The following is a 22,013-nucleotide window of genomic DNA, read 5'->3' as shown; positions in this document are numbered from 1 at the left end:
TTCTTAATTCATTGATTAAATTCTCATTCACCTCTTCTTTCTTACTCTACATTAAAATCTCATACAGTTTGCAACAATCTAAAACTGATTTGCTTAATTTCTTCTCACTCTCTTCTCTTTTTATCTGTATTCTTGAATTACTTAAATCTTCTTTCTACTTCTTTCTCTGTATTACTCTTATATTCTTTTCTTTTCTTTCTCTTTTTCATATTCATCTCATATTTTTCATGTTATTTCTTCGAATTCTTTTTGTTTTTTCCATGTCAAATTTCAAAACTCATGTAGTTTTACAATGATAAATAAGTATTAGAATGAATTTTCCTCTTCTTTCTTTCTCTTTACTCTGTTAGAAGAAGATAAATGTTTATATATAAGTATAGCATGCTCTATTGATTTGAGACTAGTTGATAAATTATCATAGGTGACATATCTTGTCTCATCAACAAAAAAAAAAAAAAAAAAAAAAAAAAAACAATGGAAAAAAATGGAAAAAAATGGAAAAAATGAAAAAGAGGAGAATGAAAAAATGGAAAAATGGAAATGAAATTGAGGCGCCAACCCAACCTAAACAAGCAAAACTAGTTTCAAAAAGGCAATTCACAGGTCCACCGGGCCGTTTACACAGTCAATTCAATATAGTAAGTAAGGGCATTTTGATGCTCATTTTAAACCATTACACATTTCGATTGTACGCGGTATGCATAGAGGCATGTTTACTAAGATAGATTTGCCTCTGAGTATTTGACTGAGTTGATTGATTGATTGGTTGATTGATTGAGTGGAATGAAATGAAGTGCTTCCAACATTGCACAAAATGGTTCATCTGAGAGAAGGAGACCGAATCCTCTAAAGCTGAATTCTGTTGACTTTAGATTGACTGGCTCATGTTTTAACTTGGTTTGCGTAGAGGCTCCACAGGTACGTTGATGAAAAAATACGTGGAAAATCAAGCACGAAACAGATATTCACCATCGAGATTCCTAAATTAGGTAGTGGCCCATATGTCAGATTTTTCTTTTCTTTTCTTTCCTTTGGTTTCTTTTTTTCTTTTTCTTTTTTTTTTTTTTTTTTGTGACATCAATTGTAATTTCTAAAATGAAGAAGAAAAACGAACCTTCGCCTCTCTCGCTGCCTTCAAATTTGTATTGAAATCCCTCCACAGACGGTTAATTTCCCCACCTTCTTCCATATCATCCACGACCTGGTTGGCATACTTTGAGCGTCGTTTTTGGCTCCAGTGCTCGCGTTCTAGGACCTTAGTGTCGGAAAATATACCCTTGCGTCGCAGGTAGTCTATGACCCATTCGTTGAGATCGTAGCGCCAATGGATGAGCGTGTGGGCCATCTGGGCTTTGGTTTTGCAGTGCCTGGAAGGGGGGGGGCGAGGATTAGTTAAGAAGAGTAAAGGGGGGGGGAAATATAGTATGATTTGTTCCGCTATTCTCTACCTTCCCAAGTAAAAATGCGCGTTTGCATCTGGGATCTTGTTGCCTTCGCGATCAATATTCCCACGTTCGCGATCACCGCTCTCATCGTCGTTTTGCTCATCACTGTCGTTCTCGTCATCATCGTCATCATCATCATCAGATATAGGTTCCAGTGTCTCAAAGAGGTAGGGCTTTCCATCAAATTTGATATCAAACGAAGCGGGGTGATTCGTCTTATTGCAAGCGTCGCATGAGTGGCCCATCGAAATGGGATATAGCGAGATATCGATGCGTGGTCTAGCTTCAAGAGCCTTTCTAAAGTCTCTGTTCCAGGCTGAAGAGATAAGTTGTGACCCCGCTAGACCCATTACCTCGTCATTTACTTTGCTGAACGCGACGGGATAGACAACATCGTCACGGGGAAAGGCAGGGTTTAGTTTGTTATGCACCATCCACTCAACGACGTCCTTGAAATGGTCTCTTAAACGCTTGTATCGATGTCTTGTAAATTCGAAGGGGATGTCATTGAGTTCATCTGGAGCACCTAATGTTCCATCCTCGTCTTGGTCGACGAAATCATCTTCATATTTGTCAAGGTCCTCTGGTAGATGTGGTTCGATGTCACTGTCCTCATCTAGATTAATCCATGCATCCTCCTCTTCCTCCTCATCCCCCTCATCTTCCGATGACGATGAATTTTCATTTTGTTCTGCGTTGGATTCTTCTCCCGATGACTTCATAGATCCGACTTCGCGATTTCCCCCTCTTCGACGCTTTAGGGCCTCCAGCTGGGTTTGCCGCTTTAGCCTAGCTTTATCCGCTATTCTCCCTCGAGTTCTTGTCTTCGTCGTGGCTGTGGTTCAATTTTAGCAATGTTAATCTTTCAAATAATGTAAAAGAAATACCAATGTCATACCCGAATCGCGAAGGTCTTCTAGATCCTCTTCTAGATCTAGTTTATCTCGCTCAGCACGGTTACGCGGAGTCTCATCTTTTGAAGCTTTAGATTGCAAATTTAGCCTCCTTCGTTTTGCAGGAGATGAGTAGATAATATCTTCAGACTCTTCCCCATCATCTTCATCTTCATCAAGATCTTCGACAACCAATCGCTTCAGTTGCCTACGGCTCGAAGAAGGCGCGCGAATGGATTCTTCATCTGATGATATGTCCTCTCGTTCGCTTGATAGGAAAAGTTTCGAAATCGGCTCTTTCTTTCGCTTAATCGGACTGCTCGAACTAGGAGAACTGAAGCCGTTTTTATATCGCATGGTTGCGACTCTGTCACTCCCAGGACTTCGCTCACCACCCCCGGGAGAGGAAGTTGCCAAAGGAGTGAAAGTTAAGCGGGTTTGTCTTTTGACATTGCGTTTTCTAGCTGGCTGTGCTGACGGAGGCATGATGAGAAAGCTTTCTGGACTGAGGTGAAGGTCATATGCGTTTGTTTTGCTATGCCCTCACTTTGGAGGGCTGGGCGCATACAAAAATGACGGAAAGGTGCCTAAAGATCGTTGTTCACAGCTGGTGGGTTCATACGCAAGAGCACGCTGCTGCTCCTAGTAAAGACCTCCAGTAATATAATATGATGGCGGCAACAAAATTAACGCGCGGTCGCGCCTGCGCTGTCACGTGGAAATGAACGCGTATAACTATTCATTACTACCGCATTGGGAAGGTCTGACGTCAACTTAATTAGGCTGCTGTCCACACTTTAAATGCTCATGGGGCACTTGTTCAAGCGTCTAGTCGCCCGAATGTATGATGGCAGAGCTTCATGTATCCAGGCCCTGATGCAGGAATAAGGGCATCCCTAGATGCTTCAATTGACGGGAGCTTCCCTGCTCTTGCAAATCCCCCTCACTGTGCCATCTAACCAGAAAAATGAAGAGCCAGCCACATTATCACGTTTCGGTCTCTTGATACAACTGTGTGAGCTGAAATCGGGACAATCGGGCAACCCTTGACTTCATGTTGATATCTCCCTCATTTCAGACTTCTTGATATGATGATGTAAGTTCTATTCACCTTAGTTAAACCAAGTTTTCGACAGAATATCCACCAATGATCTTCCATTGCTAGGTTATTGGCTCACTGAACAATTGAGCACTTCAGCGCTATTCTGTCTAGGAATTACCCCAGGCTGTTTGGTGATAATTTAGATTCGGTGACGTTGCAGCCACCGTGTCAACTGGCGGAGTGAGGAATTGAGGTCCTCCAGTCCCCAACCATGGAAGAACCTGATTTATGGTGGCCACTCCAATGCGACAATGGTCTGGTTTACACATATCGACCCGCTATTGCGGCTACCTAACCATGACGTCAACAGTTGAGTGCTTTTTTAGGGCCGCCGTTCCCTCCTCTATATCTAAGCGCATTAGCAGCTTGTGTCCTTTGCGCACTTTTAAATTTATATTCTATTCTATTTTGAATATTCTTTTGCTTGTTTGGCTCCAATTCGACTATTTCTACTCGAATATCAATAATTGCGCAAACTTCGAACTTACCAAGCTACCACCCGAGATACCCTGATATTTTGATACCCCTGAAGGGAAAAAGCCCAACACAGTACTTGCTAGTCGCCTTCCTTGCGCTGGCATTTCCTTATCAATCGAGAGCCTTGTCTGAGCCCACCGCCTTAGTAGTTCACCCCCTTTGGTTATACAAGCTATATCTTCGAGTCCCCATCACCAATACTACGACTCCTTGTCCATCGCTAGCGTTAGCATGGATCGCGGCACAGTCAATGTTCCTTCGGATTCAAAGGTGAAGGAAGCGGTATGTATTGCAATCGCCGGTCTGTCACAAACATCTCTTCTAACGCTCGGCGAAATGTAGGATATCAATCGCAAACTTCAACTCTACGGCATTTACTCTGGTTTGTAGCATCCTTATGCTCTCAGTGCCAGGTGCCATTAAACATTCATCGCTAATTGCAATACCGGGTCCCAGCATTCAAAAATGGGAGGGTTCCATCGGTATGTTCGTATGGCCAAAAGTCATGAGCGTCTTCTGATAAAACATCTCTAGAACAAACAAATCGATATCGCCCTGAACAGCCTCTTAGCGTCAGGCGCCCTGTCTTCGCCTCCTGATAATCTTTCGTCCGATGGCCACGTACTCATCAAAGACCTTCGTGATGTGATCGAGAACGCCAAAATGCTTATCCTTGTCAAAAATGAAGGCAATCTGATACAAGAGCTCATCTGGGACTTGGAGCATATTGGAGAGCGCACCACGTTGCAGACACCAGAGGTTACAGTTGACAGAGATGCTGCGAAACAGGATCGTACGCGAGCTGCTGAAGGGCTTCAAACGCTCGCTACCTTGCTGATAACTAATGGCCAGTTCCGGAAGCTTCGTACGTATCCCCCACGGGCGTGCTAAACTGAATCGCCCCCATGCTAACAATTCGGCTCCTAGTTCGCGATGCGACAATCCTAATGCGCGATATGGCTAGCGATGCGGCTCAGAAGGCTGCAGGGAAGATCAGGCCTTCAGAAGAAGAGATGGCAGGAATAGACGAGCCTGCGGATGAAAATGTTTGGCATGATAAACCTGACCTTTCGAGCGCCAAATTTAAGTCACAGGTTAAATCACAGGTGGGACAAAAAAAGGAAAAGGTAAGATTGCAGTGATTCGTGTTACTATCCATTCCGTTACTCATATCTCTCTAGGCGAGCAAAAGCGCCCGAGACGCAACGGGAACTGCAGATCAAGCAGCTCGTCCAAGCGGCCCTGAGGGTGGCGTTGAAGCCACATCCGGTGCAATCACAGGGGCTCAGGCAGTCGGAGAACAAGTATCTGAGAATGTCCCAGAGGAAACCAAGACCCGATCCCGTGAACTTACCGAGAGGACAAAGGAGTTTCTCCGTGAGAAGATGCCCAAGGAGCGACGCGATCAAACAATTTGGCGCCTAAAAAGGATGATTGTGGAAATTCAGGGCCATTCTGACTGTGAGCGATACACAGAATTGGCGACAATGCTAGAACACTGCTAAATGCATTTTTTACTCTAGACCAACAAGCAATTGAAACGCTTCTTTCGCTTGCCGAAACTTACAGTGGCCATGGTAGAGGCATCTCTCAGCAGGGTGCTTCATCTACAAAAGGTGTGTGAGCGGTTCGCCGCCATTCGAATGTAACCCTACTAATTGTGCGGCTTTAGGACTGGTAGAGGAAAATAAAGATGTGATGAAACGACTGCAGCTTATCCTCGAACGCTTCGCGAATAGTTCTTCAATGGACAATCTGCTCGATTACGTCAAGGATTTCTATCATGCCGCTGATGAGGATCCTCGACTAAGAGACTGGTTTAAATCGGTGAATTCTTTTATCAGGTAAGCCTTGAACTTCCAGAAGTCTTACATCACGGTTAATGTCTAATCACTGGGTACTTCAGGAAATGCCTTCGGGAGCAAGGATATGTTTTGGAGGATTCGGCAAATGAAGAGTGGAATAGCCTTTACGATGAAGGCCAATTCCTCCTCCGCGACAAGTACCGTGAGAATATAGATTCCATAGTGGATGAGATAAAATTTCTTGGGGACCAATTTGACCAAGATCCCCTGAACAAAGAGTTTGGCAACTCATTGCAAAAACTTTTTCACGATCTCGGCTACGACGCCTCTGGAAAGATAGTATTTAAGGAGCATCTTATGAAGGATGTTACCAGCATCATCTTGCCTTCAATCTTCGAGAAAATACGTTATGTCCCCCTACCCCGTATTGAAGTATCTGACCCAATGGCTGATGTGGTGAGTAACTTTTATCGGACACGAGTTGAATCTCAAGTACTAATATAATTATGAAGGTGGTCGAAAACCTTGTCCTTGAGAGCGACAATTTGCTGCCCAATGTCGTCGAACTTAGTAGTGACAATTACTGGCGCTGGGGTCGCAAGAGAATCGGAAGCAAGCATACAAACAAGGTTAGTGATGTTTTGAGCATTCCGTGTCTGTTGGTGGCGCAGTTCATTGAACATACTGACTCCCCTTTAAGGTCATGGTAGCAGCGACTGGGATACAAACCGATTGGAGAGATGTCAGTTATTACATCAAGAAGAAAACTGGGTTCCCTAGTCTCACTGATACCGGAGTTATGGACATAATGATGGGTGGTGAAGGATTCAACTTCAAGGTTTCCGGATCCACCAGTGACGTAGCCGACAGCCTATTCAAGCCAGAAAAGATTTCCGTCCATGTTAACAACCTACAAATTAAGCTCAAGAAGTCGAATCATAAGATTCTTTTCACGCTCTTTAAGCCTCTACTCTATGTTGCGATGCGCCCTGCCGTGGAAAAGGTTCTAGAAAAACAAATTCGTGACACCTTTGTACGCGGTGACAAGTTCGCATATGCTGTGCATAATGAAGCGCAGCATGCTTTGGAAGGCTGCTCGCAGCGACCCGCAGCAAAACCACACTATTTACTCGTATTACGTTGATGCATTTCGCAAGCAAGTGATGGACATGCGAAAGAAAGCAGAGGAGAAGAAAGACACTGCGAAGAAACGAGATACCAAAGTTAATCTCGCAGTCACGGAGCCTAGTGCTCTTTTCCAGAATATCAAGCTGCCAGGTGGCATATCTTCCAAGGCTACAGTATATCAGGAGCTTGCTGCCAAAGGCGACAGATGGGAATCGCCTGTATTTAGCATTGGCGATGCTACCCAGTCTACGAGCCTGCCCAAGTTAGCCCCTATTACACGCAAAACTCGCTCTCGGACTACGGCCAGGGACTCGGGAATTGGCTCGATTGAGGAACCCATCAGCAAGACCGACCAGACCATGGGAAAACGTGGAATTGGAGGCACTCAACTGCCTAGCGGCGCTCACGTTGTCCCCGAAGCCAATATCCAAGTCTGATGGTGTTAGAATAGGAGTGATGGGATAGTTTCAACTCTTTATTCAACACCCTATTCCAGCTCGTGCTGTTTTTTTTCGGTTCTTTTGGAAGTATGCAAAATCACCTTGTCTTATTATGATAATGATACCGAATTCTTGTTTTCTCTCGTCCATATTCTTATTCCATGGAAAGGTGGATAATAATTTCCAGAGTCAATGAAGCTCAAATGCAATCACCGGGTAATAATATCTCTTCGAGTGGACACCCATAAGAGGATGGTTGGATGGATATCTTGTTGAGCGAATTGCTGTGATGGTTTGCCTGCGAGCAAGACGCCCCTGTGTGTGTTTTTGTCTGTTTGCTGATGTTTTCGGGTAATGATATCTTTTAATAATAAATTGCCTAATAGTCTTGTAGTTAATCAAATGCTGTGTACTTCATAGTTACATATAATGAAATATCAGACATGGTTATTGCCCCTCCGGAGCTTTGCGTTGGGGCAGTCTTGGCATGCCCAAGCTTCCTGCCGAGGATCAACAAATTTGTCTTTTTCGTATCCAACAAACACTCCAGCTTTATTTTTGTTGCGCAACATAATTAATAGACAACCAGTGGCCGTTTCCGTTGCCCGTCCTAATCAAATGTTTCTCAGATAACGGCTATAGGTATTATCTTCTCAATTGAGCGGACAAAGAACTTTAGCAACGCCATCCGACTAAATCAAGCCAGGCAACGCAGCCCAAAGCCAACATTCAGAAACCTGGAACACCCACTACAAAACGAATAAACAAACGGAGGAGGAGAACAGACCTATATAGCATTTAGTCGAAGCAGGCGGTAGAAACAGATTATCCAAAACAAAAATGGCGGGATCCAAACCCCCCAATGGCAAGAATCTCGTCAGCAAACCACCCTCCACGGCGGCACAAACCTACCTCATCTGCTACAACACCCTCTCCTTCACCCTCTGGGCCACCATAACCATACGACTGATATTCCTCCTCGCCCGCCTCGTTCCCACTGGCCATGTCGCGCACATCTTCGATGACCTATTCCCGCTCCTTCTCTTCACGCAATCCCTCGCCTTGCTGGAAATCTTACACGCGGTCGTAAGGCTCGTGCGTGCATCCCCTATCACGACGGCGATGCAGGTTGGCAGCCGTATTCTAGTCGTCTGGTTTGTTATGTTCTTTTTCTCGGTGGATAGGATTGGGAAGGAAAAGGGGGTTGTAGGCGCTACGAGTACGGAGCCTGGGTGGAAACTGGCCGATTGGATGGTTGTTGGCTGCTTGAGCGCTTGGGGGATTACGGAGTGTATTCGATATGGATATTTTGTGGTGCAGGTTTTGGGTGTTGCAATGCCGCGATGGTTGCTTTGGTTGAGGTATGTTCTCTCTTTTTTTGTTACTTTTTTTTCTTCTCCACTCCGCTTGGGTCGGTGGGTTGGTTGATGGTTTTTGTTTTGTGATTGCGGCTGGTGATCGTGGTCGGCGCTTGTCTTCTGGATTTTGCTTATTCATTGCCTGACCGGAGACTAACTTGATGACCCTGTCAGGTATAATACTTTCTTCGTCCTCTATCCAATTGGTATTACGAGTGAGTGTACATTGATTTACAAGGCCATTACGCCGGCGTGGGATATTCAACCCCTGGTTGCGTGGTTTTTTAGTTTGATACTGGTTATCTACGTGCCTGGTAAGTTTCTCCCCTCTAATCGATTTCCCCTCTTCTTTATTCGATTTTGTTTTCTTTCAACATTGCATGTTATTTTGCTTGTGTTGGGATCGTGATCGCTAACACTTGTCTTCATGATAGGCTCATTCATTCTGTATACGCATATGATGTCTCAAAGGAGAAAGGTATTTAAAGCCTCCAAGAAGGCTGACTGATTAATAGCAAGACTGAATAGATGGCGGAATTGGCGTAAAACGGGTTGGAATATGTATAGCAATGCGATTTACCTGGAGTTGATCGGAGACTTATGTCGTTTTGGCTGTATTATTAGAAGCTTTCTTGAAAAGCGGGTATGTTTGACACTGTTCATTACTCCATTCGTAAATATTTAAATATCCTTCATGATATCATTAATCGCCTTAACCGCAAACGCCTTGCGCTCTGCCTCAGGCAATTCCGCAGCCATATCTATTGGCGGGTTAGTTGGCGTGTCCACCAAGAAGGCAATGTGACAAGCCGCATTCCCTCTTTCAATTTACCAAATGGACAGGATGCAATCATAAATATGCTCACCCTTAATAGCCTGCATTCTCAACATTAATCCATCCATCCTTTCAACCTGAAGTTCATCCTCCTCGTCTTCATTTTTTGGCCCTGGTTCGCCGGTACCAAGCTCATCCCCCCCTTTTTCAATCGCCAGTCGAAGATCAAACATTTCGCGCTCGAGCTCACTAGCTTCCTTGTCGAAGCCAGTTTCTCCATCAGAGTCGAGAAGGAAGTCTGTTGATAGATCCCCTTGGCTACATGAGGTCCACTCGTTCGTCCGCAGGACTTCCCTTATCCGTGGCATGCCCTGGAGTTCTGCAGGAATTTCGGAATTTTAGCAAGTTAATAACCCAGAGATAAAAGCAGAAGACCGGAAATTAATGGGGAAGAGAAATATAGACGAGATATAATATATAGTAGACCGTCAAAGAGAAACAATACAAACCTCCAAAATTATTCCTTTCATCCCCATTTCCCTCATCCTGAGGATCCCACGCTACAACCTCCAATTCGAAATGTCCCATCTCAGATAATTCGTCTTCCCACCACCTAATACTAAACTCCAAAATCTGTTCCACTTCATCATCACCGCTGTCCTCTAGTCCTCCCAAACCATTTCTCTTCCCCTTCACATTCTCCGCTTTCTTCTCCCCTTCATCCTTCCCCACTAATATAACCAACCCCGGAACCTCGCCCAACCCACCGCGCTCCTCCTCAATTCGATTCCTAACCTCCGCAACCGTACTCACAAGTTCCTTTATGCCTTGCGCAATCCCCATTCTATGTTCCCTGTCCCCTGACATGTCCGGGTCATCATCACTGGGAAATGAGACCGATGGCGCTATGGTCGGCCTCTCTATGCAGACGACAATGGCACCAATGACATCTCGCACTTCCCGAGCTTCATCGGAAAGGAATTCTGATCCCCAGGCGGCGAGGTTATTGTGTAGGGGTAGCTGAGAACCCGCGTCTATACATCCAGTTTCGTTTGGTTGGACTTGCGTTAATGAAGGTGCGGATGCACTATTATTATAAAGGAAAGGAAGCTCGTCGACCCATATCGGTATATCCGCCGTGTAATATTTGGTCTCTATTCGTAGTGGCGAATGTGTGGTGTATCCAGCAAATGTAGAGCTTACGACGACGTCGTCTTCTGCACTACTCGGTGTGAAGGGTTCTAATCAGAGCCAAGGGCGAAGAAGGAAGTTATTAGGCGTTCAGGGCACGTAGACACAAGGATATATATCACATTCTCATAGCTCACCTGCTTTTCCATCTGACTGCGCGTCGTTTGTAGCTTGAGGCGCATTTGTGACCGGGACTCCAGTTAGGCTGTGAAGAAATGGAGGAACAACGTTGTGGGAGTGCGGAGCTGGGGTTAGGATTAAGAGACGGCGTGGGTTTGAGATCCGTGGAGCCGCTTTTGTATTCTTCAAGGACTTCTCCTTCTGTGATCCTGGGGAGGACATCGTGAGGTTCAGCGTGAGGGCATAGGGTTATGAGGTTATGGCGGGGAAGAGTCAGGATTGCGGGGGAGCGGGATGGCAGGAGGAATGTGGTGATATCATATACTTATTCCCTCGAGGCGCATGGGATTTAGCCGTCAATATATTAATGAATAGAGAAATCGTCTAGATTGCGACGTACTTATTGTAGATAGATGAGTGGTGGATTCCTCAAATCGGTCAGCTTGAAGGCTATTGAGAAATGTCTGGCCCAGCTTAATTTCGGAGATCCCGCATCAGACCAACAACTATGCTTCCCACATGCGCCTAAGATGGTTTGCTTTTCCAGCACAGCCAAACTCAGGGGCCTGACATCTACATTTACTATAATCTGGGATGGCATATGGAGACTTTTTTCATTCTAACTAGCAGTTATTTAGGGAATATGAAATCCGCATTTCAACCACTAATGAACAAACCCATGACTGTTTCAACAGAAAATGGTATCTATATTGCTCCAATTTGCTAATTTCGTCCCTTTTCTTATCCATATTTTCGGACCAGTCCATGTAAACGTATAGCTGAAATAACTTCAGAAGAATGGCACCTGTATTCCGTGGAGACGGCCTGATACGAGAAGACGCCCAATCGTTCAAATTTTCATTCATCCGCGAAAAAAGAATAACTCCAATTATTCACTACTAGAAAAACAATGTCATTTTAACCCCTCCGTTGACCCCGAGCTCTGTTGACAGTGGCTCTGCCTCTCGCCAGACCAACACCTCTGCCGCGTTGTCCTCTCGACCGGAACATGGGTGCGTTTCTAAACGACGAGATATATTAGTGACTTTTCCTAAATCGTACGGACATCTGAAAAGAGCGGCCAACGCATCAAAAATGGAAGAAGAGCAGCCCATCAAAGCAAACAAAACATGAGGTGGCCAAAACACGCGGGGTTATATTGATACCATACCTCAGCATATCCGGTACAATGAAAAATCTCACATGGCTCCCCCGAATGTAGACCTGGTCAAGATGCGAAACACGACCATCGCGAGCCGTGACGGTAATATCTTTAAGTTGGACGTTCATGTTATCTTCGGCTGTTTGCGCGTAAGTCAACCCAAGTCAGCAAAAAATTTCGCATATAATGGCAGTCATGGGCCCTCGTTCATGGAACCTCGACAATCTTCACAGCCAGAACGATCACCAATTATGGAATCCGGATATAGTCCGCGCACCTTCAAGCAGCTTTCCTCTATAGACTTGCCCGGAAGTGATCTCTAATGTAACGACATGGCCCTACAGGTAGCAACGGAATCGTAAGTAAACAGGTATTTAAAATCGAAGTACTACATGCGACAAAGGAACAGGATATCATTTGCGCCTATCGATAGAAAAGTAGGGTATGCGCAAGGAAGGCGCGCAAATGGGAAGGACACTTACTTGCGCCTCATTGAGGAGCTTGATGGGGATTCCGATAGTACTCGTTAATTTACCCATCTCGAAACTGAAAATGCGCCAAAGCCGGGAAACTGAATATGTAATTGAAATTGAATAAAAAAACCAAATAACTCAGCGTATATCGTTAAATAAAAGTCCAGATAATGCCAGTTAGGGTCACGCGCAGGTCATGGCATCACTCGCGGATTGTCAGAAGAAGCGTGGTTGGAACAGGAAGACGTTGGTTCAAGTTAGTTAGTTACCGCTTTCGGCAATATTGCATCTGCCAGCAAAATTAAGCTTTGGAGCCGCATCTCTCCACTCAAGTTTCAGCTTCATCTTTCACATCAACATCAGCATGAATAACATCGTCATCATCAACAACAACAAGCAGACTTCCGTTCTGGCCCTGGGCAGACAGTCACTTAATATATTTAGTTAACAAGTCAATTATTTTCCTTTTTCCTTTTCAATTACATCCTATGGTACCAATAAAATTATCTACCTCCGTTTATAATACATCTTAGCTTTTCAACCCCGCTGAAGCTGGAGCTACATATCCCTCCCCTCCAAATATAACTACACAAGAGAATTCCCCTTAATATAGAGGCTACCATGCGGCGTCCACTCAATCCAAACATTCCGGCTTTCAATCTTGCCATATCCACGCTGTTCCGAAATCCATCCCTCCTGGTCCCCAATTACACCATCCCAACCTTCCTTCAGCTCCCAGAAGAAAACCTCGGAGATCACCTTATTCCTTCCTCCTACTTCTCCACACCAAGCAGCAGTTCCAATCGACATCAGTTCCCGCCCAAAATTCGTGCCCTCGTAATCGACAAAGACAACACCCTCACCCCTCCAGAATCCCGCATAATCCCGCCCGCCTACCTGCAGAAGCTTAAGGACCTCCGCACCAATCCTTCCTCCCCCTTCAACATGCACAATAACCCGCACGGAATGCTAATCGTCTCAAACACTGCAGGCAGTGATCCAAATATTGCTCTTTATGAGGAAGAAGCAGATCACATCGAGTCGATCCTGTCCCATTTACAAATCCCCGTTTTCAGATCCGGCGTCCCTCTGAAGGCCGTTGGTTCTAGCGAAGCTTCAGAAGTTCCGCCAAAACATCATGCGCTAAAGAAACCGTTTTCATATCCTTCCATTCTTGCCCACCTTCGTGCTCAGAATGCGATCACTTCTCCTGACGAGGTCGCGGTAGTGGGTGATCGCCTTGGCACAGACATAATTATGGCCGGACTCATGGGGTCGTGGAGCATTTGGACACAACTGGGGGTGACTGTCGGTGTAGAGGGGAATGATGAAGGGAGGGAGGGTATGGATTTTAGAGGCAAGTTGGCCAAATTGGAAGTGAGGTTAGAGCGGTACCTAAGGCGAAGGGGAGTTGCGCCAGCGGTGCCGAGAGGTTGGGAAAGTTGATCGCAGTGGACTCTAGAGGTACGGGTAGGTACGGATAAACCCTTTGAAAGGAACGGGAGCAACAACTTTTATCTTTTATTTTGGTTTATGGGAGGTCTATAAGACTTTTTCTTGGGAATGCCCACTCTCAATTCGTCCGTGGTATTAATTGACAGCCAAATTTGGGTGGATGTTTTTGGATAAGGTTCCACTCGCATTATTTATCTACATTGCTCTAGGTATGTCAGATTCTCAATTCCATCTTTATAACCCTGATAGAGCTAAAATTGTCCTCCATCATTACTAGACACGAAAAGTTGTATATCTATAAGTTTCCAGGATGTCTTGTCTACGCCATTGCTGGCACTGCCAGGAGACACCTATTTATCCATGCTCCGGATCTCTATCACTGGCATCGGAATACGCGAAGGCGTACTTGTTGTGACGATGAACTGGTATAGACCAGAGTCGAATCACTTTCCTCAGCCTGCATCGACGGAAAATTCTCTACCGTGAGAGACGATGTACTGTGCTGGTTTATGATGGCTGAATTTGTTGTTGGCAGCTTCAAAAATCACTGGGAAACGTAGACAACAAAATGCTAAGGATAGTTAATGCCTATATTCTAAAGTCAGCAGGATGGAGTCTGCTTGAATGGGGAGTGTAGAGTCGCTACGGGCTTCTTGCGCACGGCTCTGACACCTATTCCCGTTCTCATGCAGGGTGATCTTCTGTGTCTTGTATATATCGATCAGCTACCGCAGAATTGAGTGTGATTGAAGTCTTTTCAAACGAAGCTCCTGGGGTCCTTTCCCTCTCTTTCCTGGCAATGGGAACAAAACGTCCGAGCATAGCCGGATGAAGTAGTGTTGGTGATTACAAAAAGGCGAGAGTTTCCTCTTCTACTGGTACCCGGGGCTTACAATTATCTTCCCAAGGTGTGGCTTCTACGACTCCGCCCGTGTCAGGATAGCTCAGTTACATATGTTGGTGGTTTACGTACTCGATATCGTATTCGCCGTTTGCATCGAACAGACTTTGAATTTGAGATTTGGGGGCCTGGACTCGAATCGTACATGAAACTGCCAGCTAGGTGAGAATATGTGAGAAAAGATGGGGGCTATGCTCCCAGCTGGAATCGGGAAGCTCTCGGATTTCTCCTTGCAGGACTGTTCCCTTTGTGTCAAACGAGAATTTCAATATCTCTCATGCTCCCTACCATCCGTCTTTGGCTCCTCTTCCTTCCATTGGCGAGTTCCTATGGGGAAATACATGGGATTTGCCACGATTCTTATCTCCCCTTGTAACCTCCGGCGCGGCAGAATATATTGAGCGAGCTATGTTAGCCAAGGACCTTGAATTGATATCATCGATCTCTCAGCCTCTCAGGCAGCTAGCTACCCGAATCCCACCTCTCTTCATCCTCCACAGCCATAATACTGCCCAAGTACTATCAAATTATACACATATATAAACAATCAGCACAACTCCTTTTTGGCTCTTCGCTTCAGAATATATATATACATTTTGATGGCCACCCTGCCTAGTTACATGTAATGGTTGACTGAGAGTCAGGAGATACACATTGATCCGATTTACACTGCTAGTTGGGCGATACAAAGCGCACCAGCTGCTCAAACCGTCGCGTCAGATAGGAGTTGTTTAGCATCTTGGCTAACCCTCGCCGCTGCCTCCAGGGACAAATGGTCGGAAGGCTCTACCAACAAGGCTACTTGTGCCGGTCCATGAAATAGGAGATAGAGGGTAATGAAACACACATCTTCCTCCGCTAGAAGCATGACCTTGTTTTTCGATCTCCCGAACAAGCACGGAAAAGCTGGGGTGGTTCACGGCTCATCATCTGTGACACTGTATGTACTGTACATGTACATGTATCGAACTTGCTAGCTAACAGAGTCATCCAAAACGAAACTCGGGTACTTGCTTTTGTTTCATCAGGTAAATTAAGTACATGTGTTTGTTAACCACGAGCGATCAAATCGGCTTATTGAGTACGTAACCCGAGAGCCATTTTTGCGTTCAGCAGAGGACCATTGGGTGATTTCAAAACAAGAATACATATAAAATCACACCATTCCACGAACAGACACTCTGCCGCGTCCTCTTTACCATCCATGGATATATGCCTTCCGTATTTTGAGGCGTCGTGATGGCCCTTAAGTCCCGTATTCTAACCACAAAGTGCCGTGATAGCAAGCAGGGATAGGGATAGGGAATCAAAAAATAGAAAACCCTTGACCTGAACGAGGCAAAGCTGCAAATCAAGTCGGTTGTTGGCTGCTGATGGGCGTTCAGTCGAGTCATGCGTGCAGATGTTGTAACGGCTAGGTGTTTTACGTGAGTTGACTTCCCGGTTAGAATATTAATTGATGATAAAAAATATCTTCGGATGTCTATGGGTGGATGCCATGCAGAGGGAAGCTGGGAACAAGCATGAAGAGATATGAGTGATTTATTTGAGTACAGTACCCAGCTACATTAACACGTTATAAAAGGAGCATTGAGCTTTTTATTTACTTTGTTTTAATTTATTTTATATTTCCCAAAAATAACTACCATCGAACGTTTGAGGAAGGGTACACTTTATTAACTCTATCTTCATCAAATGAAACCCTCCCGGCTTACAGACTACATCAATTCGTTCCCGAATACTCCGTATCCATCCTCCCCACGCATTGGCCTGCCTAACGAGCGGATGCAGAAGACCGGGGGAAGGATTATTATTTAAAACGAGAACAATGGGGCTAAACCCCTTTCACCGAAAGGTCGCTGAGATGCCCAGCCATCACGGCCATGACAGCCCTGCAGGATCGCATCGCCAATCCTACCCTATGTACGATTAGTGTCTTGGGATTCCTTCACGGCGGTCTGGATTTCGTGCTAGGCACCGCGACCTGGTCCAAATCGGATCATCACATGGCCCCGAATGTGCCGGAACTTGAAGGATGCCATGTCCCAACCCCAGGATCCTGGCGATTTGGTAGTTGGGTTGGTAGTCGGGGCGTCGGCACTGGCGCGGGCCCCCATTTATCCCCTTTGGCGGTTGGGATAAAGGACCCATATAGGCACTAGCAGTAGCTTGGTAGCTGAAGCTGGCAAAACCCTGCTAACAGTACGGAGTATTCTGGAGGAAGTCAAGGAAGACAATCTAGCTCCAGTCAAGGCCCTTCCTCTTTCTCATCAGCAGCGATAACACCGCAGTGGAAAAGGGGCCCAGAGAGTGATCGACCGCTCTCTCGACCAGAACATGTCATATTTTCTGCTTTCTTTTTTCTTTCTTTCTTTCTTTCTTTTCTTTCTTTTTCTTTTTTTGCTTTTTTTTAAATCGGATGGCGCTGACGAGGGCGATCTACTGCGCGACGTCAGTGGGGACTGACTGTACAGCGTATGTCGATTTCTTTCTTTCTTTTTTTTCAAATCGCAGGATCGGCAAGAAGATTCTGGAAGAAATAGTTACTCCCGCGACGGCTGAAAGCCGTTTCGGCAACACAAGTTACCCTTGTTTAGTATACTCCGTCCAATGCTTGGGACTTACATCAGTCGAGGTATCTTCGACCACTGCACCGGTTTCTTAAGAGCAGAAATAGCTTAAGCACTGCTGGAAGAAAGGCTAACCCAAAAGGTCCAATAAATAAAATAAGAAAAAGATATATGGGAACTGGTGAACGATGGACTTTCTATGGCCATTGGTAAAGACAATTCTATGTGTAAATAGAAGTGTCTGGACGTACCTTTGTAGCAAACATGTACGGAGTAAGCGTGTTCAACATACGAGTTATGAACGCTAGCTACCTAGTTGCCTACCTAAGTATCTATTGATTCCCTATTCTATGGTTGGAGCCTTTTTTTTTTTTTTTTTTTTTTTTTTTTTTTTTAACATATATGCGAAATTACGTCTTGCAACTCAGCAAAGCCTGGAAAATATCTATAGTTAAATAAATAAATACATCCAGGATCAATGGGGGGGCTGTGAAAAGCCGCTGCAAGCGCGTTAGTGTTGCGTGTGTTCTGATGCTTTGGACTTCGATCTAGTTACAGAACCTTAACCTGCAAGCCTTGCTATATGACATTTCCAATGGGATGGATTGTCTTCTTTTTGAATGAATGGTTAGGAAAGGGCTTTTAACACATGAGAGTTGAAGATGATAAGAATGGAGAAACATTTGAATCAGAAGTGGGTACAAACAATCATCAAGTGTGAAGTAACTATGAAGTGAGCTCTATATATAAGATGTATAGTTTGAGACAGCATCCCTCTTCAATCTGTGGTCTATTCCTTTGTTGACATAGGTTGAAATATCAATGTTATCTGAACTCTTAAACATTTGTCTCTATATATAAGTACATTACATGCATCTGCAAAATCTCAAAGATACCCCTGGCCTTGCTTTGCTTCCCTCTTTCCATCCATAAAACACCTCCATATATTCACAATTGAATGTAGGCACTCCTCCACTCCACTCATGTACAGCTAGTCACAACCTGTGCGCAAAATAACTCAAGGTGCAATTAACAACTGAAATGGGAAATAGTGGGTTCTTGAGATTAAAGAAAACAATGAGAAACCCATGTTATACTACATAGTAACCTTGTAGACCCGCGATGCCATGTCTGACTCGGAGAATTTAGGCAAAAGAGGGGAAACCAAATTTTGGATATAGCGTCGTACAGTACCTGAACTCAACCGTCGCAGGTGGAGTAGCACATCGCAGGACAAACACAGCCAGACAGGCACTGCAGTGTAGCAGTCATGGGCAATTAATTGTCAACGGGCGAGGGAGGGTACAGCCACCTGTGGACAGCTCTACTTACTACCTACCTAGGTATAGATAGCTTGTATGGCACTGTGCATTGAGATTATTCGAGGGTGTGCTGAAACATACAGACAATATCATACCTCTATGTTGATACTAAGTAGTAGAAGGAAATGCGGCCAGTGAGCTTGAGCAGTGTTAAAATAACTACTAGACAGAAAGCAGGCGGGAAATGAGAAACACATAAACATAATAATGATGATGAGAAGATTCTTCTATACATAAAAACGAACCTGATTATGGAATAACTCATTTTCCCCTCTTTTTTTCTGTTTCTTTCAAAAAACTTCTCTTTTTCTTTCATCTTTCTTTTCCTTTTTATGCCTGCAGAACACACCTGGTTTTCTTTCATGGGGCTTGCATGTTGCATACCGCGAACCACGCACGGCGCTCTGCATACCGTATACTGCACTGCATATATGCAGGGTGTCGCCTGCAGCCTGCAGCCTGCAGCTGTAAACCGGAAGAATATTCCGCGAGTGGAAGTTATATGGACAAAATTTATTTTGGATATAAGGTAGGTAGGTAATAATAAGATGAAATAGAAACTCCTGCGTAGAGCTGAGCGCGGGGTGGGGGGCTGGCGGGCTTCGGAGGAATAGAAATTCTCCGGATACAAACGTCACCTAGGGTACGTAATTGTGCATGTTGTGCCTACATACCTGGGTAAGTAACAGGGAAAACATGGCAAGGAGAATAACTACAGAGTGTGTATAATCTGAGATCAGAATCAGACTTTTCAAGGCCACATCCATACTACTGAATAAGCAAAAGAAGGTGGATTGATATAGCTGTATAAACGTTCTAATCTGTAGATCCCCTGTGATTGACGGTTTGGCGGCGGCAAGGGGCGTTAAGGTTCAGATGAGTTTAAAAGAACCTCCGAGTTTAAGATGGGAAGAAAATAAAGAGAAAGGGGAAAACTAGATAAGAAGAATAAATAGCTCATGAGATAACAAAAGAAATAGAAGCAGGAGAATGAATATCTGATTCTGATAGATAGATTGAAATAAATATTCAGTACATTAAAATAACTATAGCAATCTGAATTGAGCAGCAATGCTGTACAGTGGTCTGACTCTTAAGTTGAAGATATCAGTACTTTCTCTTTCTGATTTTCTTGTTCAATATGTATAGATATAAATATGAATATCAATATTCATATAAAGAAGAGAAGAAGATCAACATTCAATCACATCAATTAATTGACTATTCTCATTCTACATATAGCTTTTTCTGCTTTCATTTTGTCTTCTTCTTTCTCTCCCTTGTGCGCGGGCAAATACACATAAATAGATTATTTCTATTTGTGTATATTGTCGCAGTCCCTGTCGCCGTCGAGTCTGAGCCGGATATCAATATCAATATAAGAAATCATGGGGTATATTATGAAAAAAGCGAGGGAGGGGATGAGGGTTTGGATGTCATGCAACAGTGCAAATAGTTCGTCGGAACGGACATGTGCATGCGTGTTTTCTTGCAGTGGAGTGTCTTGCTTCGGAGAAAATAATAATAGCTTGTCAATAGTCTGTATAAGCCCAAGAGGACCCCTCCCCGGGGGGGGGGGGGGGGGGGGTGGGTTTGCATTTGGTTTGTCGGGTATTTTTTTTAATTGTTTTCTCATGCTGCTTGTCTCAGAACAGCTATGGTACGTACGCTCGCTGCCTTGGAATGTTACTCCATTGCCTTGGGGGGTCGAAGGTGAAGATGCGAACTATTTGCAATTCTGTAAATTATAACAGACGATGGTAACTAACTTACTCCACAACAAAAGCGAATGGTAAGGAAAAGAGAAGGAAATGGCTGGGGGAGCAGGAGAGTGCCGGCGCCTCGCTGCCTGGTTACATGGCATCAATATCTCTTGCTTTAAGAGTACCGTTTTTTATTTTTTATTTCCTTTTCCGGTGATGCTGTCATAGTAACTGTACATAGAGTTTGTGCCTTACAGAGTGGAGTATGGATTCCCAAGGTTTTGACTAGGCAAAGCGGGCGGGAAAAGGCTAGATATACTCCGCACTTGTAGGCGTGTGTAATGTACTGTACATGTGTACATGTGTACCCAGTCCTTGATGGGCCCCGCCCCTTTTTCTTTTCCCCTGGTCCTGTCAGACCGTCAGACCGTCAGACCTGCAGAATGCATTGGATCTTTTCGCTGTTTCTGTACGAAGTATACGTTATCCTCATGGTCCTACTTATTGAGTAGTGGATGGATCCATGCTAGTTAGTAACTTGAATCATGGGTAGTGCAGTGGGCAGGGAGAAAGAGGCAGAGGCAAAGGCAGAGAGGGGCATTACTTGAAGCCTGGAGGCGTAGTTTGATTTTGATTTTGTATTTTCGGATCACGGCTGACAGCTCTTGTGTGTCAGAAGTGTGTCAGATATGTAGTCCGGCTAGCTACAGATGGAAAAACAAAATAATAAATAAAATAAATAAAAATAAAGCAGAGTTGAATTCGATATAGAGAGCTTTGATGTTGATATCTTGAGGAACCTATCACCTTTTCTCTCCAAAGTGGCATGGTGTGGCATAGCATAGAGGGGGGAGAGAGGGAGGAATCGGACTTCGCCTCAAGCGTCAAAACCGCACCACTTGTTTCTTTTTTTAGGTGGGACGACATACATATATGTCCTGGGTATAGTCTGTATATATTCCGCATATCTAGTATATATATATCAGCATCTTCGTATGGAGTGTAGAAAAGGGGGAATTGAAAATAACCTTATATATTGATTTATGGACAGTAAGTACCTCAGCTGACAGTATTTGTTTGCCAGGAAAGCCGGGTACCTGGTATTTGCCCAACCATATCTGGGAAGCTTCGTTGTAGGATTGATTGGCCACCGCGATCTGGCTAGCCGCTTACAGCAAAACACGCTTTTCCAGTGTCTTTTTCTCTTGTCTTTTTCTTATTTTTTCTCCGGTTTCAAGGTTTGTGCCTTGGTGGGGAGCAAGGTTCCAGTCAAGGTTCCAGCCAGGCGCCAATCAGCAGCGGGTTCCGGCGCCAACACTAGACTGGGTTGAGACTAGCAGCCAGTCCTTGGTGCCTTGTACCTGGAGTCAGTCTAAGCCAGGCTCTGATTGGTGTGTGGTTGAAGTTGTGTGTCGTTGTTGACTTGTGGTGTCGTTGCGGTTTTCTGTTGGTGTGGTTGAAAGTTGTGTGGTGTGTGGTGTGTGTGTTTCTGGCTCCCCGGGGGGCGGGAGGGAGTCTCCCCCCCCCAAACACCCCCGGGGGCTCTGCTATCCTCTCCTTCTCCTCCTCCCTCCCCTTTACTCCTTTCCTCCCCTCCCCCTCTCCCCCCCCCCCCCCCAGCCTATACTGGTCGTCTTTTTCTTTCATTATTTATTTCCTTTTTGCCCCCATCGTCTGTCTGCTGCCCCCATAT

General features: G+C 44.9%; 7 protein-coding genes across 7 annotated transcripts; 4 read left to right on the top strand and 3 right to left on the bottom strand.

Annotated features, from left to right (window-relative positions):
• Positions 1-467: 467 nt before the first annotated feature.
• On the bottom strand, positions 468-3,661 carry BDBG_06181 (uncharacterized protein). Its single transcript, XM_002622955.2, has 4 exons — positions 2,344-3,661; positions 1,449-2,280; positions 1,115-1,367; positions 468-980 (listed from the first exon to the last, which is right to left on the bottom strand). Exons 1-4 carry the CDS (start codon positions 2,822-2,824, stop codon positions 966-968), a joined length of 1,581 nt encoding a protein of 526 aa, XP_002623001.1. The 5' UTR covers positions 2,825-3,661; the 3' UTR covers positions 468-965.
• BDBG_06180 (uncharacterized protein) lies at positions 3,122-7,851 on the top strand. Its single transcript, XM_031722492.1, has 12 exons — positions 3,122-3,434; positions 3,537-4,199; positions 4,260-4,299; positions 4,374-4,399; positions 4,452-4,782; positions 4,845-5,044; positions 5,099-5,378; positions 5,441-5,533; positions 5,590-5,761; positions 5,824-6,178; positions 6,235-6,351; positions 6,423-7,851. Exons 2-12 carry the CDS (start codon positions 4,149-4,151, stop codon positions 6,864-6,866), a joined length of 2,109 nt encoding a protein of 702 aa, XP_031579734.1. The 5' UTR covers positions 3,122-3,434; positions 3,537-4,148; the 3' UTR covers positions 6,867-7,851.
• Positions 7,852-8,130: 279 nt separating this feature from the next.
• On the top strand, positions 8,131-9,156 carry BDBG_06179 (3-hydroxy acyl-CoA dehydratase; the record flags this gene model as incomplete). Its single annotated transcript, XM_002622953.1, has 3 exons — positions 8,131-8,651; positions 8,823-8,962; positions 9,083-9,156. The coding sequence occupies 3 exons, from the start codon at positions 8,131-8,133 to the stop codon at positions 9,154-9,156; spliced, it is 735 nt and encodes a 244-aa protein (XP_002622999.1).
• A 173-nt stretch (positions 9,157-9,329) lies between these two features.
• BDBG_06178 (uncharacterized protein) lies at positions 9,330-10,956 on the bottom strand (the record flags this gene model as incomplete). Its single annotated transcript, XM_002622952.2, has 4 exons — positions 9,330-9,409; positions 9,515-9,802; positions 9,933-10,664; positions 10,752-10,956. 4 exons carry the CDS (start codon positions 10,954-10,956, stop codon positions 9,330-9,332), a joined length of 1,305 nt encoding a protein of 434 aa, XP_002622998.2.
• Positions 10,957-11,302: 346 nt separating this feature from the next.
• BDBG_06177 (small nuclear ribonucleoprotein D3) lies at positions 11,303-12,686 on the bottom strand. Its single transcript, XM_031722491.1, has 4 exons — positions 12,379-12,686; positions 12,174-12,234; positions 11,906-12,035; positions 11,303-11,755 (listed from the first exon to the last, which is right to left on the bottom strand). The coding sequence occupies exons 1-4, from the start codon at positions 12,433-12,435 to the stop codon at positions 11,653-11,655; spliced, it is 351 nt and encodes a 116-aa protein (XP_031579733.1). The 5' UTR covers positions 12,436-12,686; the 3' UTR covers positions 11,303-11,652.
• Positions 12,687-12,729: 43 nt separating this feature from the next.
• On the top strand, positions 12,730-15,780 carry BDBG_06176 (UPF0660 protein). Its single transcript, XM_002622950.2, has 2 exons — positions 12,730-14,033; positions 14,102-15,780. Exon 1 carries the CDS (start codon positions 12,991-12,993, stop codon positions 13,813-13,815), a length of 825 nt encoding a protein of 274 aa, XP_002622996.1. The 5' UTR covers positions 12,730-12,990; the 3' UTR covers positions 13,816-14,033; positions 14,102-15,780.
• Positions 15,781-16,001: 221 nt separating this feature from the next.
• BDBG_06175 (uncharacterized protein) lies at positions 16,002-17,652 on the top strand. The gene has a single exon (XM_031722490.1). It carries the CDS (start codon positions 16,609-16,611, stop codon positions 16,885-16,887), a length of 279 nt encoding a protein of 92 aa, XP_031579732.1. The 5' UTR covers positions 16,002-16,608; the 3' UTR covers positions 16,888-17,652.
• Positions 17,653-22,013: the final 4,361 nt, after the last annotated feature.

The sequence above is a fragment of the Blastomyces gilchristii genome (genome assembly GCF_000003855.2).
Source record: "Blastomyces gilchristii SLH14081 genomic scaffold supercont1.15, whole genome shotgun sequence".
In the NCBI taxonomy this organism is placed as follows: domain Eukaryota; kingdom Fungi; phylum Ascomycota; class Eurotiomycetes; order Onygenales; family Ajellomycetaceae; genus Blastomyces; species Blastomyces gilchristii.
The sequence above is the reverse complement of the archived record's forward strand: the minus strand, read 5'-3'. Positions and strand labels throughout refer to the sequence as shown.